Source organism: Rhinopithecus bieti, unplaced genomic scaffold (assembly GCF_001698545.2).
Source record: "Rhinopithecus bieti isolate Rb0 unplaced genomic scaffold, ASM169854v2 scaffold_22670, whole genome shotgun sequence".
NCBI lineage: Eukaryota > Metazoa > Chordata > Mammalia > Primates > Cercopithecidae > Rhinopithecus > Rhinopithecus bieti.
Window position 1 is genome coordinate 138,480 of NW_016810753.1, and position 19,836 is coordinate 158,315.

The window sequence follows — 19,836 nt, forward strand, 5'->3', positions numbered from 1 at the left end:
TGTGCCCTGTCCCCAGAGGTGGAGTCTACAGAGACAGGCAGGTTTCCTTGAGCTGCTGTGAGCTCCACCCAGTTTGAGCTTCCCAGCGGCTTTGTTTACCTACTTAAGCCTCAGCAATGGCGGGCGACCCCCCCAGCCTTGCTGCTGCCTTGTGGTTAGATCGCAGACTGCTGTGCTAGCAATGAGGGAGGCTCTGTGGCCGTGGGACCCTCCCGGCCATGTGTGGGTATCATCTCCTGGTGTGCCCGTTTGCTTAAAGCGCAGTATTGGGGTGGGAATTACCCGATTTTCCAGGTGTTGTGTGTCTCAGTTCCCCTGGCTAGGAAAAGGGATTCCCTTCCCCTTGCGCTTCCCAGGTGAGGCAATGCCTCGCCCTGCTTCAGCTCTCGCTTGTTGGGCTGCAGCAGCTGACCAGCACCCATTGTCCGGCACTCCCCAGTGAGATGACCCCAGTACCTCAGTTGAAAATGCAGAAATCACCGGTCTTCTGTGTCGCTTGCGCCGGGAGTTGGAGACTGGAGCTGTTCCTATTCGGCCATCTTGCTCCGCCCCCCAAGATTTTTTTTAACTAGAAAATTACTTAGCTTGAATTCTCTTTTTATTTACTCAGGAATAATTTATGTAGCTCTAAATCATGTTTAGAGCTACATAATTAGTGAAATCAAAGAAGAAAAATTGTTATGGTGTATTGTATTCAGAAGAATGTGAGAATGAAATGTTAGCATTTATAGTCAAAGAGACTTAAGAGGTAATCCAGTCCAGCCTGCGCATTATGCAGAGACCTGGAGAAGAACTAGCTGCAATTCTTAAGAAGGAATTAAGATAGTTTTGCATGGTTATGCCTTAGTAGAATATAGTTTAAAATACTACCATCAAAGGGCCTGTGTTGTGAGCGATGCTCTGGAGCTTCCAGGTACCATTGGAGAAGTTGTGGCATTTATTTCTTCTGACTTCATTGGCCTTGATTGCCAGGGCAACTCTGAGATGTATGTGCTTGGCTATTTTAGCCCAGGCCTAATAATGGTATATATCATAAAAATTTAAGAAGACAAATTTAAGGAAACTGAGGAAGAAGACTGTGAATGTGCTGAGCCTGAAGTTGTTCGTGGTTTTGAGTCTGTGCATTTACTGTCCTACCTAGGCATGATGTAAGGAGCCTCAGCCTCACATCTAGGCCTTCATTGCCCAGGAAAGAGAGAAAATATATTCATGCCCAGGAAAGAGAGAAAATATAAATGAACTTAACATTTGTCACCAAAATTTTTTTCATTGAAACTACAGAACTGATTACATGTATTTATTTTTAAAATTTATCAACATTATTTATTTAAAATTATATTTTATTTTTAACTGACAATTATAATTGTGTATTTATGGCATAGAGTGTAATGTTATGATATGTATGTACATTGTGGAATAAGTAAATCAGGCTAATTAATGTGTCCATTACTTCATGTACTTATCATTTCTTTGTGGTGGGAACACTTAAAAATCTACTCTTGTAATAATTTTGATATACATACTACACTATTATTAACTAACTTATTCCTCCTGTCTAACTCAACTTTGTACCTTTTGATTTATATCTCTCCTTTTCTTGTCCACACCTTCCCACTCTGCTAACAACCATTCTACCCTCTACTTCTCTGAGTTTGACTTTTTTAGAGTCCACGTATAAGCGAGATCATGTAGTATTTGTTTTTCTGTGCTTGGCTTATTTCACTTAGGACAGTTCATCCATATTGTCACGAATGAGAGTTTCTTGTTTCTCTAAGGCCAATGAGTATTCCATTGTGTATATATGCTGCATTTTTTTTCTATTCATTCATCCACTGATGGGCATTTAGGTTGTTTCCATATCTTGGCTATTGTGGATAATGCTGCAATGAATAGTAATCACATTTATTTTTGCTAGACATCAAGGTAGACTTTCTAAGTGCTTCAGTCTTTGTTAAATCTCTGTATCTCATTTTCCCTTCACAAATATATGTAAACACTGTGATCTTTTTTGGTTAGTCTCATAGGCTTTTCTTTTATCAATGTATTATCATAGACAAATAAACTCCTGGGGGGCCAGATGTTAAAATTCCCTTTCTATCCATGAGCATTTAATCCTACTATTAAATATCTGGTATTTTCTATGAAATAGACAAACTGCACATACCTACAACATATGCAACATGTTTGTCTCGAGCTCTGTAATTTATCATACAAAATTCTAATAAAATAGTAGAAAGGAATATGATTTTATTTTATTTTTTGGACTGAAGCAGGAACCTGCAAACTATAGCTCTCCTCAAACATGGCCCACTGCCTGTTGTTTATAAATAAAGTTTTATTGGAACATTCCCATGTTCATTTCTTTCTGTATTCTTTATGGCTGCTTTTACTTTATGATGACAGAGTTGAGTAGTTGCTATAGAGACCATGTGGCCTGCAAAACCTGAAATATTTGGACTATTAACTATTTGGATTGTTATAGAAAAAATGTTTGCTGAACCCTGGACTAAAAGAGTATTTAGAGATTCAAATATTGTTCTTTTTTTATTTTAATTTAAGTTTGGGGGTACATGTGCAGAACACGCAGGTTTGTTACATAGGTATACATGTACCATGGTGGTTTGCTGCACCTATCAACCCATCATCTAGGTTTAAAGCTCCATATGCATTAGGTATCTGTCCTAATGTTCTCCCTCCCCTTTCCCTCCACTCCCCAACAGGCCCTGGTGTGTGATGTTCCCCTCCCTGTGTCCATGTGTTCTCATTGTTTACCTCCCATTTATGAGTGAGAACATGCAGCGTTTGGTTTTCTGTTCCTGTGTTAGTTTGCTGAGAATGGTGGTTTCCAGCTTCATCCATGTCCCTGCAAAGGACATGAACTCATACTTTTCATGGCTGCATAGCATTCCATGGTGTACATGTGCCACATTTTCTTTATCCAATTTATCATTGATGGGCATTTGGGTTGATTCCAAGTCTTTACTAGTGTAAATAGTGCTGCAGTAAACATATTGTGTGCATGTGTCTTTATAGCAGAATTATTTATAATCCTTTGGGTATATACCCAAATGGGTCAAATGGTATTTCTGGTTCTGGATCCTTGAGGAATTGCCACACTATCTTTCTCAATGGTTGAACTAATTTACACTCCCACCAATAGTGTAAAAGTATTCCTATTTCTCCACAGCCTTGCCAGCATCTGTTGTTTCCTGACTTTTTAATAATTGCCATTCTAACTGGCTTGAGATGGTATCTCATTGCGATTTTGATTTGCATTTCTCTAATGACCAGTGATGATGGCTCTTGTTCATATGTTTGTTGGCCACATAAATGTCTTCTTTTGAGAAGTATCTTTTCATACCCTTCGCCTGCTTTCTGATGGGGTTGTTTTTTTCTTGTAAATTTGTTTAGGTTCCTTGTAGATTCTGGCTGTTAGACCTACGTCAGACAGAAAAATTGCAAAAATTTTATCCCATTCTGTTGGTTGCCTTTTCACTCTGAGGGTAGTTTCTTTTGCTGTGCAGAGCTCTTTTGTTTGATTAGATCCCATTGTCAGTTTTGGCTTTGGTTGCCATTGCTTTTGGCGTTCTAGTCATTAAGTCTTTGTCCATGCCTATATCCTGAATGGTATTGCGTAGATTTTCTTCTAGGGTTTTTATGGTTTTGGGTTTTACATTTAACTATTTAGTCCATCTTGAGTTAATTTTTGTATAATGTGTAAGGAAGGCGTTCAGTTTCAGTTTTCTGCATGTGGCTAACCAGTTTTCCCAGCACCATTTATTAAATAGGGAATACTTTTCCCATTTTTGTTTTTGTCAGGTTTGTTGAAGATCAGATGGTTGTAGATGTGTGATGTTATTTCTGAGGTCTCTGTTCTGTTCCATTGGTACATATCTGTTTTGGTACCAGCACCGTGCTGTTTTGGTTACTGTAGCCTTTTAGTATAGTTTGAAGTCAGATAGCATGATTCCTCCAGCTTTGTTCTTTTTGCTTAGGATTTTCTTGGCTATACAGGCTCTTTTTTGGTTCCATATGAAATTTAAAATAGTTTTTTCTAATTCCATGAAGAAAGTCAATGGTAGCTTGATATGAATAGTATTGAATCTATAAGTTACTTTGGGCAGTATGGCCATTTTCATGATATTGATTCTTCCTATCCATGAGTATGGAATGATTTTCCATTTGTTTGTGTCCTCTCTTATTTCCTTGCGCAGTGGTTTGTAGTTCTCTTTGAAGAGGTCCTTCACATCCCTTGTAAGTTGTATTTCTAAGTATTTTATTCTCTTTGTAGCAATTGTGAATGGGAGTTCACTCATGATTTGACTCTCTGCTTGTCTATTGTTGGTGTATAGGAATGCTTGTGATTTTTGCACATTAATTTTGTATCCTGAGACTTTGCTGAATTTGCTATCAGCTTAAGGAATTTTTGGGCTGAGACGATGGGATTTTCTAGATGTATAAAAATGTCATCTGCAAACAGAGACAATTTGACTTCCTCACTTCCTGTTTGAATACCCTTTATTTCTTTCTCTTGCCTGATTGCCCTAGCCAGAACTTCCAATACTATGTTGAATAGGAGTGGTGAGAGAGGGCATCCTTGTCTTGTGCCAGTTTTCAAAGGGAATGCTTCCAGCTTTTGCCCATTCAGTATGATATTGGCTATAGATTTGTCATAAATAGCGCTTATTATTTTGAGATATGTTCCATCAATACCTAGTTTATTGAGAGTTTTTAGCATGAAGGGATGTTGAATCTTACTGAAGGCCTGTTCTGTATCTATTGAGATAATCGTGTGGTTTTGTCATTTGTTATGTTTACATGATGGATTACGTTTATTGATTTGCATATGTTGAACCAGGTTTGTATCCCAGGGATGAAGCCAACTTGATCGTGGTCAATAAGCTTTTTGATGTGCTGCTGGATTCAGTTTGCCAGTATTTTATTAAGGATTTTCACATTGATGTTCATCAGGGATATTGGCCTGAAATTTTTTGTTGTTGTTTTTGTTGTATCTCTGGCAGGTTTTGATATCAGGATGATGCTGGCCTCATAAAATGAGTTAGGGAGGAGTCCTTCTTTTTCTATTGTTTGGAATAGTTCCGGAAGGAATGGTACCAGCTCCATTTGGTAGAATTTGGCTGTGAATTTGTCTGGTCCTGGGCTTTTTTTGGTTGGTAGGTTATTACTCCCTCAATTTCCAATCTTCTTACTGGTCTATTCGGGGATTTGAGTTCTTCATGGTTTAATCTTGGGAGGGTGTATGTGTGCAGGAATTTATCCATTTCTTTTAGATTTTCTTGTTTATTTGCGTAGAGTTTTTTGTAGTATTCTCTGATGGTAGTTTGTATTTCCATGGGATCAGTGGTGATATCCCTTTTATCATTTTTTATTGTGTCTATTTGATTCTTCTCTCTTTTCTCTTTGTCTAGCTAGTGTTCCATCTGCTTTGTTAATCTTTTCTAAAAACCAGCTCCTGGATTCATTGATTATTTTGAAGGGTTTTTCGTGTCTCCGTCTCCTTCAGTTCTGCTCTGATCTTAGTTATTTCTTGTCTTCTCCTAGCTTTTGAATTTGTTTGCTCATGCTTCTCTAGTTCTTTTAATTATTATGTTAAAGTGTCGATTTTAGATCTTACCCGTTTTCTCCTGTGGGCATTTAGTGCTATAAATTTCCCTCTAAGCACTGCTTTAGCTGTGTCCCAGAGATTCTGGTACATCGTGTCTTTGTTTTCATTGGTTTCAAATAACTTTATTCTGCCTTCATTTCGTTATTTATCCAGTAGTCATTCAGGAGCAGGTTGTTCAGTTTCGATGTAGTTGTAGGTTCGATGTAGTTTGAGTAAATTTCTCAATCCTGAGTTCTAATTTGATTGCACTGTGGTCTGAGATACCATTTATTATGATACCCATTATTTTGCATTTGCTGAGGAGTGTTTACTGCTAATTATGTGGTCAATTTTAGAATACATGCTATGTGGCACTGAGAAGAATGTATAGTCTGTTGATTTGTGGTGGAGAGTTCTGTAGATGTCTATTAGGTCTGCTTGGTCCAGAGCTGAGTTCAAGTCCTGAATATCCTTGTTAATTTTTTGTCTTGTTCGTCTGTCTAACATTGACAGTGACTTGTTAGAATCTCCTACTGTTATTGTTGGGGTTCTGCGTCTCTTTGTAGGTCTCTAAGAACTTGTTTTATGAATCTGGGTTCTACTGTATTAGGTGCATATATATTTAGGATAGGTAGCTCTTCTTGCATTGATCCCTTTACCATTATGTAATGGCCTTCTTTGTCTTTTTTTGATCTTTGTTGGTTTAAAGTCTACTTTGTCAGAGACTAGGATTGCAACCCCTGCTTTTTTTTTTTTTTTTTTTTTTTTCCTTTCCATTTGCTTGGTAAACATTTCTCCATCCCTTTATTTTGAGCCTATGTGTGTCTTTGCATGTGAGATGGGTCACCTGAATACAGCACCCCAGTGAGTCTGGACTCTTTATCTAATTTGCCAGTCAGTGTTTTTCATTTGGGGCATTTAGCCCTTTTACATTTAAGGTTAATATTGTTCTGTGTGAATTTGATCCTGTCATCATGATGCTAGCTGGTTATTTTGCACATTAGTTGATGCAAATTCTACATAGTGTCATTAGTCTTTATATTTTGGTGTGTTTTTGCCGTGACTGGTACCAGTTTTTCCTTTCCATATTTAGTGCTTCCTTTAGGAGCTCTTGTAAAGCAGGCCTGGTAGTGACAAAATCCCTCAGCATTTGCTTGTCTGGAAAGGATTTTATTTCTCTTTCACTTACGGAGCTTAGTTTGGCTGGATAAGAAATTCTGGGTTGAAAATTCTTTTCTTTAAGAATGTTGAATATTGGCCCCCACGCTCTTATGGCTTATAGGGTTTCTGCAGAGAGATCTGCTGTTACTCTGATGGGCTTCCATTTGTAGATACCTGACTTTTCTCTCTGGCTGCCCTTAACATTTTTTCCTTCATTTCAACCTTGGAGAATCTGACGATTATGTTTCTTGGAGTTTCTTCTTGAGGAGTATCTTAGTCGTGTTCTCTCTAGTTACTGAATTTGAATGTTGGCCTATCTTGCTAGGTTGGGGAAGTTCTCCTGGATAATATCCTGAAATATGTTTTTTAACTTTGTTCCCTTCTCCCCATCACTTTCAGGTACACCAATCAATCATAGGTTTGGTCTTTTCACATAGTCCCATATTTCTTGGAGGCTTTGTTCATTCCTTTTCCTTGTTTTTTTCTCTAATCTTGTCTTCATGCCTTATTTCAGTAAGTTGATCTTCAGTCTCAGATATCCTTTCTTCCGCTTGATCGATTCGGCTATTGATAGTTGTGTATGCTTCTCAAAGTTCTCATGCTGTGTTTTTCAGCTCCATCAGGTCATTTATGTTTCTCTTTAAACTGGTTGTTCTAGTAAGCAGATCCTGTAACCTTTTATTAAGGTTCTTAACTTCCTTGCATTGGGTTAGAACATGCTGCTTTAGCTCAGAGGAGTTTGTTATTATCTGCCTTCTGAAGCCTACTTCTGTCAATTTGTCAAACTTATTCTCCATCCAGTTTTGTGCCCTTGCTGGAGAGGAGTTGCAATCATTTGGAAGAGAAGTGGCATTCTGGATTTTGGAATTTTCAGCGTTTTTGTGCTGGCTTTTCCTCATCCTCATGGATTTATCTACCTTGGATCTTTGATGACCTTTGGATGGGGTTTTGTGTGGGGTTTTTTATGTTGATGTTGATGTTGTTGTTTTCTGTTTGTTACTTTTTCTTCAATCAGTCCCCTCTTCTGCAGGTCTACTGCAGTTTGCTGGAGGTCCACTCCAGACCCTGTTTGTTTGGGTATCACCAGTGGAGGCCACAGAACAGCAAAGATTGCTGCCCGCTTATTCCTCAGGAAGCTTTGTCCCAGAGGGGCACCGGCCTGATGCTAGCCAGCGGTCTCCTGTATGAGGTGTCTGTCGACCCCTGTTTGGAGGTTTCTTCCAGTCAGCAGGCTTGGGGGTCACGGACCCACATGAGAAGACAGCCTGTCCCTTAGCAGAGCTGGTGCTCTGTGCTGGGAGAATCCCTCTTGTCAAGATCATTAGCTGTTCTCTTCAGAGCTGGCAGGCAGGAACAATTAAATCTGCTGAATCTGTATCCACAGCCGCCCCTTCCCCCAAGTGGTCTGTCCCAGGGAGATTGGGGTTTTGTCTGTAAGCCCCTGAGTTGGGCTGTTACCTTTCCTACAGAGATGCCCTGCCCAGTGAGGAGGAATCTGGAGAAGCAGTCTGGCTATAGCTGCTTTGCCCTGCCCAGCCTCCTTAGCACTGTCAGGGAAAAACCACCTACTAGTCTCAGTAATGGCAGATGTCCCTCCCCCCACCAAGCTCCATCACCCCAGGTTGACTTCAGACTGCTGTGCTGGCAGTGAGAATTTCAAGCCAGTGGTTCTTAGCTTGCCGGGCTCCCTAAGAGTAGGACCCGCTGAGCGAGACCACTTGACTCCCTGGCTTCAGGCCCCTTGGTTCTGTCTAGATGGGGTTCCAGGCGCTGCTGGGGTATGAAAAAAAACTCCTGTCGCTACCTCTAGCTTGGTGAATGCCCAAACAGCCGCCCAGTTTTGTGCTTGAAACCTAGGACCCTGGTGTTGTAGGCACATGAGGGAATCTCCTGATCTGCAGATTGCAAAAACTGTGGGCAAAGCATAGTAACCCGGCGGGGTAGCACAGTTCCTCACGGCTTTCCTTGGCTAGGGGGAGGGAGGTCCCCAGCCCCTTGTACTTCCCTGGTGAGGCGACGCCCCGCCCTGCTTCTGCTACCTCTCTGTGGGTTGGACCCGCTGCCTAACCAGGCCAAGTGAGATCAACTGGGTACCTCAGTTGGAAATGCAGAAATCACCCGCCTTCTGTGTCGGTCTTGCTAGGAGCTGCAGACCGGAACTGTTTCTATTCGGCCATCTTGGCCCCTCCCTGGATGTCACAAATACTGTTCTTAATCAAAACTGTGACTTTTGAATGATTTAGGTTTTATCAAGGCTGTTTTCTCTTTTATGAAAAAATTCTTCTATTACAATTGATGTCAATTGATAACTAAATTTGATGAGGGAAAGTGCCTAGTGTCTACCAGGTGATTGGTGTCTAATTTTTTAAAAATTAAAGATCATTAAAATTCATCATACATTAATTCATTAATGGTGAGAAGACAGCTAATGAGGCATATATAAAGAATTACAGTATGTCATTTTATCATTTAACAGTGCAGAGAGGGTTGGTTACATTATTTCAGATGATATTACCTATTTTGATAGTCTTTATAATAATTGTGAATTTTAATTCTTACATTAAAAATACCAGTCTATTTGAGATTTTACTTGCTACACATCAGTAAGGTTAAGCTAGTAGTCACTTGCAAAAAAGCCTCATATTTCTTGTTTAATAGCTATAGTTGTGTCTTAGAAATGAATGTTTAATCATACTATTTCTTAGTCATGGAATTTTAGCAATAAAACATGGGGGCTGTAGTGCTTTATATCAGACCATCAGTGTAAATATGAATTGTCTAATGTGTACCCATCTTTTTATCTTTTTTTTTTAACAGACTTGTGGAAGAAAGCAAACTGATCCCACTCATTTTTGAAGTAACTCTGGTAAGAATGGAAATGTGCATTTGAAATTCAAATGAAATTTTGAAATTGTAAAGATTTTAACCATGTTGTATGACTGTGTTGCTAACCCTGACTCTGCCCTGAAGGATTGTATGTCCATCATCATCACACTTAACCTCACTGGACTTCAGCTTCCTTATCTATAAAGGAATGCCAAGCTCTGAAATTAATGTAGTGATACTGGTTAATGACTGCCCTCTTTCCACAAATCTTTTACATTTTAGCTCTGTTGTATTACACAATGTATATTTTCTGATGTAGATTACTTTATCTGAAGTTGGTTTGTATAGAGAGGGAAGAATGATTATTGCTACACTTCAATATGAATTTTCTGGTGCTCAGTATGAAATCCTCTGACTTTGCAGTTACTGGGTACTAGATCAGCAGTTTTATGCCTGTGGTCAGAAAGTTGTCTTCTTCAGAACTTAGAATAGCTTAGCTTCCATACACCATTTTTCTGTTCACAGAATACAATTTAATTTAAAACCATCTGTTAAAGAAAATCTTTCCTCTGTGTTTCCTATGTGTAGAGAATAAAATGGGATGCAGGGTCACCTTTCTTTGTCTCTGATAAATTTCTATGCCAAATACAGATCTGTGAATTAGGTTGAAAATTGAGTTGGTTCTTGCAATCAAGTGTCCATTGCCAAAGAAAGGTTCTCTTGTGCCTGGGTGTGTTATCCTCTTCTCCTAAGTACTTTACCTCCCTAGCTCAGTAACAGCACAAGGCACAACAGAGGGGGCGCTTCCCCAGCCAGATCAGCCCAACTTACCTTGGTCATCAGTGGGGGAGCATTAGTTGTGATAGTCTGATAACCATACACGTGGGAAATCAACTTTCCTTAATCATCTTAAAATAGTATTCTATAAATCATTTGTGTTCTGTCATGTCCATATGGTGAAAAGTTTATTTTTCTTAGCTACAGATTTTCAGAAGAGCTGAGTGGATTTGCTGAGCTGTTTGCATTGGATGGGGAGTAGAAATGGGAATGGGTACTATTCCCAGAGCACGTTCAGGTGACAAGATGACAGCTGCCTTGATGAGTGGAACATGTAAAGTTAGTGCCTGGACTGTGAGTTGCTTAGAATTGTAAAAAGGGATTTTAGAGAAAGGATAGAGAAGAGGCAGATGAAGAAATGTGGCGATCAAGAGCTCTCTAATGGAGATGTTAAAGTTTCACCAGTGGTATGGATATGTGTATCTTTCTACCTTCAGTCAGATACACATTATTTGCCAATTTGTTATGGAGTTGGATTTGTTTTGGAGGACAGTGGTCTAGCAGACTGCTAAGTTTGGCCACATGGTTGGGTATGGGGCAAGAACCAAAGCTGACCGAACTCAGCCACATTTGAATGCGTTTGGAAAGAGACTCATTTTATAGACATCCTGGAGCTAGAATGGGCCTAATGGGTCTACATGATTCATTCTCTTGCTGTGGCAGGAAGGCTTCTAACCTGTTAGATCAATATAATTCCTTTTGTGGCTGACAGAAAGTTCTTACCTTATCCTTTGGCAATCATCTCAAGGTCTAAAATCTCAACATAAAAAATTTCTTTTGGTGTGGCTGGCACCTGTAGTCCCAGCTACTTGGGAGGCTGAGGCAGGAGAATGGCGTAAACCCGGGAGGCGGAGCTTGCAGTGAGCTGAGATCTGGCCACCGCACTCCAGCCTGGGTGACAGAGCGAGACTCTGTCTCCCGAAAAAAAAAAAAAATTCCTTTTGGTAGTTTACCAGAACCCCTTCGTACTTGATTAATCTCTGTGTACTGAGCACCCAACAAGTGTTTTGTATTTTACAAACCATAATAAATGTTTAAATAATTGATTAATGGCACAATTTGAACCCTTGTCATTGTGGTGTAGCTGTCATAGGTAGAAGGTGCCATCTACCCTCCAGATCACCATTTTAGCCAGTCCTGAGCCCTGTGGCCCTTGCAGGCATGTCAGGGATGGTGCTCTTTCTCTAACCAGAACAGTTCCATGCTCAGATTTCTTGTAGGACATTTTCTGAAAAAGAGATCTTGCTGCTAAAAAGTAAAGAAGAAAAGTGTTGGAAATCACTGCTTTATGAGGCAGGAGTTTGATGTCCTTGAAGAACATTATTAAATTCCTATTCTACTTTTGTCTTTTTTGAGTTGAATAATCTCAACATTTTCTGTGTAGAAATACATTTTCAATCGATGAAATGTCTTTGTAGCAGTTATCCTGTGAACTATTACTTGTCCTTTTAAAATTGTTGTCACCAAGCTAGGTATAATACAGTATTTTCTTGATTCTATGATGCGCATTTTTTTCCCCCAGATTTTAACATTTCTGAAGCTGAGATATACTTTCCAAATCAATGGTGTTTTACAGTTGCTTTCAGCCAGGTGACCTGGGTGTTGTTGCCTTAACCAATTTATTTCAGTTTTATTTTCCTTTTTATAAATGCCTAAAAGTGATATATTATAAAATCTATGTCTGAATAACTCTAAAAGAACTCTTTCAATAAAAGAAGATAAAATTCTAAGTAATAAGAAACCATGTCATAGTTTAATTGGCAGCATTTTTCTTTCTTAGTGCTTGATAAAATAATGGTGCATCTTAGAACTGATGGATTTCTAGTTTCAAGGAAATATAGTATATATTTCAATTTGGTTTGGTTTCTAAGTTTGAGGGCCTTGGTGGTGTCTAGCATATATATGGCAGCTTCTTTGCAGTGATTTGATCAGAAGAAGGCATAATGAGAAGATTGTGTGGGGCCCTGCATGCTTGGCTGCTACTTATGCCTTCTGGCTACCCATTAAGAAAACAGCAAAACAGCATTTAATTCATTTAGCTGGTAGTCTACTGTGACCTCCTGATGGACTTTTTTCCTTACTCTGAGCCCATCCCTGTTTTTCAGCTTCTGTCTGATGTACTTAAAACCTGCTTATGAGCTTTGTAATTTCCTTCTTCCTTTCTAGAGTTTCTCCTATGATGTGCTTCTCTCCTAGGTATCTTCCTTTAAGAAAGTGAGCCTGTCTTTTCTGCTGGGCAGGAATTGCAGGCAGCTTCTCTGTTTTTTCCTGTAGTTATGCAAGCAAATGAGGTGGAGGAACTACAATTCTGAATCTGACATCCTATCTGTACAAAGTAGCCAAGTGGAAATCTTAGGAAGAACAGACATTTCTGGAGTTGTGTGGCAAACTATGAGCTCCAAGTATGGATTCAAACTGGTTAAATAGATAACCAATTGAAATTAATTTTTATTTTATTTTGGAAAAAAAAATAAAAATTATCTCCAGTTGTCACTACCTACTGAGAAGGCACAGTGCTGCTTCCTATCTGGAGGGCTAATGGGTAGGTCCTCTAAGTTCACGTTGCAGGGAGAGAGTGATGTGTACACGCACCATCAGGTAGGAGCATTATAGGAGCTGTTAACGAAGGTAGGCGTGGAAAGCTGTGGACCCCGGGGAAGGTAGTGACCACCTCTGAGAGAAGCAGGGGAATCTCACAGAAGGAGTAACCTTTGAACAGGGCCTTGGGGGAAGAGGAGGACATATTCTGAGGGAAGGAGGAGGGACTTCAACTTGGGGAATGGCAAGGCTAGGTCAGTGTACTCAATGCTGAGTATACTTGACTCTCAGTATCCTCTTGGGATTGATTCTAGAAACCACCCTCATACTAAAATCTACAGGTCCTCAAGTCCTTTGCATATCCTTCTGTATACTTTAAATCATCTCTGGATTACCTATAATACCTAATGCAATGTAAATGCTGTGGAAATAGTTGTTACACTGTATTTTAAAATTTGTGTTACTTTTTCTTGCATTGTTATTTTTAATTTTTTTTCCTGAATATTTTTGATCTGTGGTTGGTCAGGTGCACGGATGTGGAACCCGTGGATAGGCAGGACTGACTGGTCTTAGATGTGCCCAAGTATAGGGAGCATGGACCATGGAGAAATGGTAGGAAATGAGGGTAAAGGGTAGTTTGGGATGAAATCCTACAGGGCTTTATACTGTGGTTATTTCTTATTTGTTTGGCTTTGCAAATAATTTATGCTCTTTAAAATCAGGTAGTATCCTCTACTTGAAAAAAAAATGTCTAGAACCCCTGTGCTTTAGGAGGTGTGTGCAATGAGGAGGCAGGCTGATTGGCTACAGGTTTGGGACTCAGCAGGAATCAGGCTTGGGTCATGGGCATGCACTGGAAACTTGAGTGTCCATGCTCCTTCAGTCGCTAGAAGATTGAAAGGGTGGAAACTAGATTCTGGGAGTTTCTGCAAGTTTTCATCAGTGAGGTTTTTGAGATCAGTCAAAGGGACTGTGGGGACGGGAACGTAAGATACAGAACAGGTCTCAGATGTCCGATCCGATGCCCCAGGAGTTCTAACATCACATTCAAGGCAGAGAGTGGGCAGAATGTTTTTAATGCTGAGCTCTAGCTTCAAGTTTCCTGGTATTTGGCAGGACAAACAGGACAAACAGTGGAGGCCAGGTAGCCGATGGCTTACAAAAAAATGCTGTTGTGGGAGCTGGGTGTTGTTCCCCAAGCAGAGCCCACCTGGGTGAGACCTCTGCATTTTCGTTGGTAACACAAGGCAGCTGTGCTGGACAGGGAGTGGAGGCTCAGGCAGCATACGCTGGATTAAGCTGAATGCATTTGTATTATAGTATATACAGTCTTCACGGTCTACCGCACTAAGGCAGTCTGCACTTGCTTAATAAATGTGGGTTCCTGAAAAATGTGAGCCGTCAGAAGAGTCCATTGTCTTGGCTTTTGAGTGCAGATTTGCTGTGGAGGACTTATATTTTCTCTCCACTTTTTCAAAAGAGTTTAAGTTGCTTTTAAATGTGCCTTAAGTGTGAATTTGGATGTATCAGCCTTTAGAGTTTGCTATAATTCTAATCTTTCTTCAATTTATTTCAGTGGTTTATGTTTTGGCCTACTTCAGTAAATCATTTTAATGCCAAGTAATATAGGTAACCTCTGTTTTATTGGAAAAAAATATTCATGGCAGATTTTCCAATATATGCTAAAATATTGCTGTCATGATATTTTATGTGTCTATTTCAAAACAAACAATTAAAGAGCAATTTCAGTGGCAAATGTTAACAATAAAAATTGGATTAGCAATACACTAGTTTGACAATTATATTGTTTTAACAATTCTCAAGGATAGCAATTGAAGCAAGCTTCAGTAAATCTTTCAAGTCAACTGTATTTTTAGAAAAGAGTCTCTTTATGGACCCTTGAGGCCTAAAATATTTAATCACTGAGACACCAATGTCGTATACACAGACAGTCACATTACATTTAAGGAATGTTTTCAATCCTGTGCATTCATCAGGCTTATAAAATTTGCTCCGCTCTACTTGTAACTCAACAAATATGTATTGGTTCTTAGAGTATGTTAAAAAGAGAAATTTCTTATTTTAAGAATCTCATGCTTATGTTAAATATACTATTAACAAAATTTTGCTATGCACATGGGTGAATATTTCTATAATAAAATAGAAAATAAGATTAAAAAATATATATATTGACTGGGCACGGTGTAATTCCAGCACTTTGGGAGGCTGAGGCAGGTGGGTCACTTGAGGTCAGGAGTTCGAGACCAGTCTGGCCGACAGGCAAAACCCCATCTCTACAAAAAATAAAAAAATTAGCCAGGCATGGTGGTGCGTGCCTATAATCCCAGCTACTAGGGAGGCTGAGGCAGAGAATTGCTTGAACCCCGGGGCAGAGGTTGCAGAGAGGCGAGATCACACCACTGCATTCCAGNGAGAAATTTCTTATTTTAAGAATCTCATGCTTATGTTAAATATACTATTAACAAAATTTTGCTATGCACATGGGTGAATATTTCTATAATAAAATAGAAAATAAGATTAAAAAATATATATATTGACTGGGCACGGTGTAATTCCAGCACTTTGGGAGGCTGAGGCAGGTGGGTCACTTGAGGTCAGGAGTTCGAGACCAGTCTGGCCGACAGGCAAAACCCCATCTCTACAAAAAATAAAAAAATTAGCCAGGCATGGTGGTGCGTGCCTATAATCCCAGCTACTAGGGAGGCTGAGGCAGAGAATTGCTTGAACCCCGGGGGCAGAGGTTGCAGAGAGGCGAGATCACACCACTGCATTCCAGCTGAGGTGACAGAGCAAGACTCTGTTTCAAAAAAAAAAAAAAAAATTTGAATTTTGTTGTCTTCACTATTTTTTTTTTTTTCTTTTCAAGATGAGGTCTCACTCTGTCACTCAGGCTGGAGTGCAGTGGCACAATCATAGCTTATTGCAGCCTCAAACTCCTGGGCTCAAGTGATCCTCCCGCCTCAGCTTCCCAAGTAGCTGGGACTGCAGGGGTGTGCCACTGTGCCTGGCTAATTTTTTTTTTTTTAGTGTTTGTAGCGATGAGATCTTGCTGTGTTCACCAGACTGGTCTTAAATTCCTGACCTCAAGCCGACCTCCTACCTTGGTCTCCCAAAGTGTTGGGATTATAGACGTAAGCCACTGCGCCTGGACAGAGAACAAGATTTGATTAAAATTTCAAAATGTTTGACTTAGGAAGATAATTTTAAATTTATACAATTAACACCTGTTGAATGCAGTTGCTAAATCTACATCTATACCCATTCAGTGCTTTTCAAGATTGAAGAATGGAGCCATCTAACCAATTTTTGTTGTATACAAAGACGACTTTATACACTGCTAACATAGACCGCCATTAAAGTATATGTGAGGTGTTTCTTTTGGGAATGAAAATGGATTTGTATAAATCCCTTCTTGGTGACTTATGTCATAAATACATGTTTGCAAAATAACTTTCTTGGGCTGGGATACAATCTATTGATACTGGATTGAATGAAGTGAAGTTGCTCATATGACAACTGAACAATAACTTTAATATGATCAGCTCCACATTACCTGAATAAATGGGCTGAACTAAGTGCAATAAACATATTAGTAAATGTGGGCTAAATAAAGCATAACTAGTTTCTGCATAATCAGCCAAATAAAGAGAAATTTTATTGAGATAAAACCACATATTGTACCCAATGAAAAAAAAAGCTAAAATAGAGCTTAGTATTATCTGTGACCAGGTACAGGTTACATATTAAGAATGTGTTACATTTAACTTCTTCCAAGCTAGTAGAATCTTGAGTTTTATCATTATCATTCTTGTTTCTAGTTCTGCTTTACGTTCTGCTCACTTTGAGGAAATAGTACATATACACTCTTCTCTCTAAAGGAGAGTCTAGTTAAAAAACACAGGAGAGAAGTAGATAAGTGATAAGATGTTGAACAATGTACTTCCCAAGATCAGAAGCTTTTATAGTTTTTGTTCTTACTTCTAATTGATTCAGGAATTGGAAAATGAAATAGTAAGAAGGGCCAGTGTTCTTCAGTGTGATGAACTCACAAAAGGCAGTGGATGTGGCTCCCTGAAATCTGGCCATGGCAAGTGATACCACTGAATTTCTTCCCTAACTCTGGATAACCTAACTCTCAGTTACATTGGCCAACTTTGATTTCAGGCTTGTGTTAAAAAATAAAAGGCTTACTGTGGTCAGGCATTGCTCAATCACACTACTCCCAAAACATTTGTATTTGGAGTTCTTTGATAGATGAAACAAAGTAAAATGACTGATGGTAAATGCAAAGAAGTACTGGAAAAGCCTACTGTGAAATCAGTGATTACTCATTCTCAATATGACTCCAATGAATGTTACTTTTTCTCAAAATTACTCAGTAACACAGGACCCTATCAAGTTTATTTGTGAACAGAAACAAATGAGATTATCCACTTTTTAAGAAGGTAGAAATGTCAGCAAAGAGTTACTAGTTTTGATTAACTAAAGCAGCAAACATCTATTAGCATTTGCTTTTGATGCTCTTTACATTTGTTTTTTTGGATGGGCAAGAAAAAGAAGAATTTATGTGCTTACCCAGAGCTGCAAAGGATTTTCAGACGGAACCAGGAAATCTGATGTATTAAATCAGTTTACAGATTTATGGGAAAAGTAGAGCTTTTAAAATAGTTCTAGCAGGTGAAATTGCATTTTGGATTTATTAGAGATACTAAATTGGAAAAAGACATACAAAGTCAGTAAGGGCAAGTTATTACATAGAAATTTTAGGTTTATCTTTTTTTTGTAACAAAAACACTACATACTTGTAAAGAGTTTAAATAACACAGAAATGTCTAACATAGCATGTGGTGGTCTCCCATAATTTCATGACTTATAGCTAGTGAATGTTCTCCTCATTATTTTTCATGCATGTATTGTATGTCTTTTGTCAAAAATGGGACCATACTGAATATTAGTTTGTATTTGTCTTACTTTATAATGTCCATTGCAACAGTGATAGAGTATGCATGTGCATACGTGTGCGTGCAGGCATGCCTATGCCCATGGGTATTTTTTATTGTATTTAATGACTATGTAGTATTTATTGTATTTAGTATAATTTGTTTAGCCAGTCTCCACTGATGGATGCTCCAAATTTCTCCCCAACTTTATAATATGTGGAAAAAATGAACAGGATATCTTTGTCATACCTTTGTCTACCTATGTGAGTTTCTATAGGATAAATTTTTGAAAGTTGAATTGTTACATTGAAGTATATGTGTCCTTTATATTTTAATGTTACACTTCAAAGGGTGATAACTTTATAACAGTGGTATACAGCAGTGTATACAGCCTGCTTTGCCACACCCTTAGCACAATTGAATATTGTCAGTCTTTTAAATTGTCAGTTGTTTGTATTTTCACCTGTTTACTTTTCATTATGAGAATCAAATTTATCAGTGTTTTTGCTCAAAGCTTATGTGTTTCCAAGCATACTTAGGAAGGACTTCTTCTCCTTCAAAAGGTTATAAAATATTCTTCTTTTATTCTATACATTTATGGCTTCATAATTAATTTGCAAATCTTTGCTCCAAAATAATTTTGTTGTAAGGAATGGGTACAAATACAACTTATCTCTTCCCCTACATCTCCTTTTAACTATCATCAAGCTAATGTTGCAATAGTGTTTACTGATTTAATCCATCATTATGATGACTTGGGACCCCAGTATCTAACCATGTACAAAAAATAACTCAAACTGGATTAAAGACTTAAATGTAAGACCTCAAAATGTAAAACTACCAGAAGAAAACTTAAGAGAAATGTTTCAGGACATTGATCTAGGTGAAGATTTTATGAGTACAATTACAAAAGCAAAAGTAAGACAAATGGGACTATATATATATCAAATTAAAAAAACTTCTGGGGGGCGGAGCAAGATGGCTGAATAGGAACAGCTCCAGTCTCCAGCTCCCAGCGCGAGCGACACAGAAGACAGGTGATTTCTGCATTTTCGACTGAGGTACTGGGTTCATCTCACCAGGGAGTGCCGGACAATTGGTGCTGGTCAGCTGCTGCAGCCCGACCAGCGAGAGCTGAAGCAGGGCGAGGCATCGCCTCACCTGGGAAGCGCAAGGGGAAGGGAATCCCTTTTCCTAGCCAGGGGAACTGAGACACACAACACCTGGAAAATCGGGTAACTCCCACCCCAATACTGTGCTGTACCAAGGGTCTTAGCAAACGGGCACACCAGGAGATTATATCCCACACCTGGCCGGGAGGGTCCCACACCCACCCACGGAGCCTCCCCCATTGCTAGCACAGCAGTCTGCGATCTAACTGCAAGGCAGCAGCGAGGCTGGGGGAGGGGCTCCCGCCATTGCTGAGGCTTAAGTAGGTAAACAAAGCCGCTGGAAAGCTCAAACTGGGTGGAGCTCATGGCAGCTCAAGGAGCCCTGCCTGTCTCTGTAGACTCCACCTCTGGGGACAGGGCACAACTAATCAACAACAACAACAGCAACAACAAAGCAGCAGAAACCTCTGTAGATGCAAACGACTCTGTCTGACAGCTTTGAAAAGAGCAGTGGATCTCCCAACAGGGAGGTTGAGATCTGAGAATGGACAGACTGCCTGCTCAAGTGGGTCCCTGACCCCTGAGTAGCCTAACTGGGAGATATCCCCCACTAGGGGCAGATGGACACCCCACACCTCACATGGTGGAGTACACCCCTGAGAGGAAGCTTCCAAAGCAAGAATCAGACAGGTACACTCGCTGTTCAGCAATATTCTATCTTCTGCAGCCTCTGCTGCTGATACCCAGGCAAACAGGGTCTGGAGTGGACCTCAAGCAATCTCCAACAGACCTCCGG

General features: G+C 39.5%; 1 protein-coding gene across 1 annotated transcript in view; it reads left to right on the forward strand.

The window, feature by feature from the left end:
* LOC108542616 (serine/threonine-protein kinase ULK4) overlaps positions 1-19,836 on the forward strand; it is a 494,918-nt gene that overhangs the window by 116,142 nt on the left and 358,940 nt on the right. Inside the window, exon 10 of the mRNA XM_017892686.1 lies at positions 9,584-9,632. Within this exon, the coding sequence (XP_017748175.1) occupies positions 9,584-9,632 (49 nt within the window). The remainder of the gene's footprint in view (positions 1-9,583; positions 9,633-19,836) is intronic.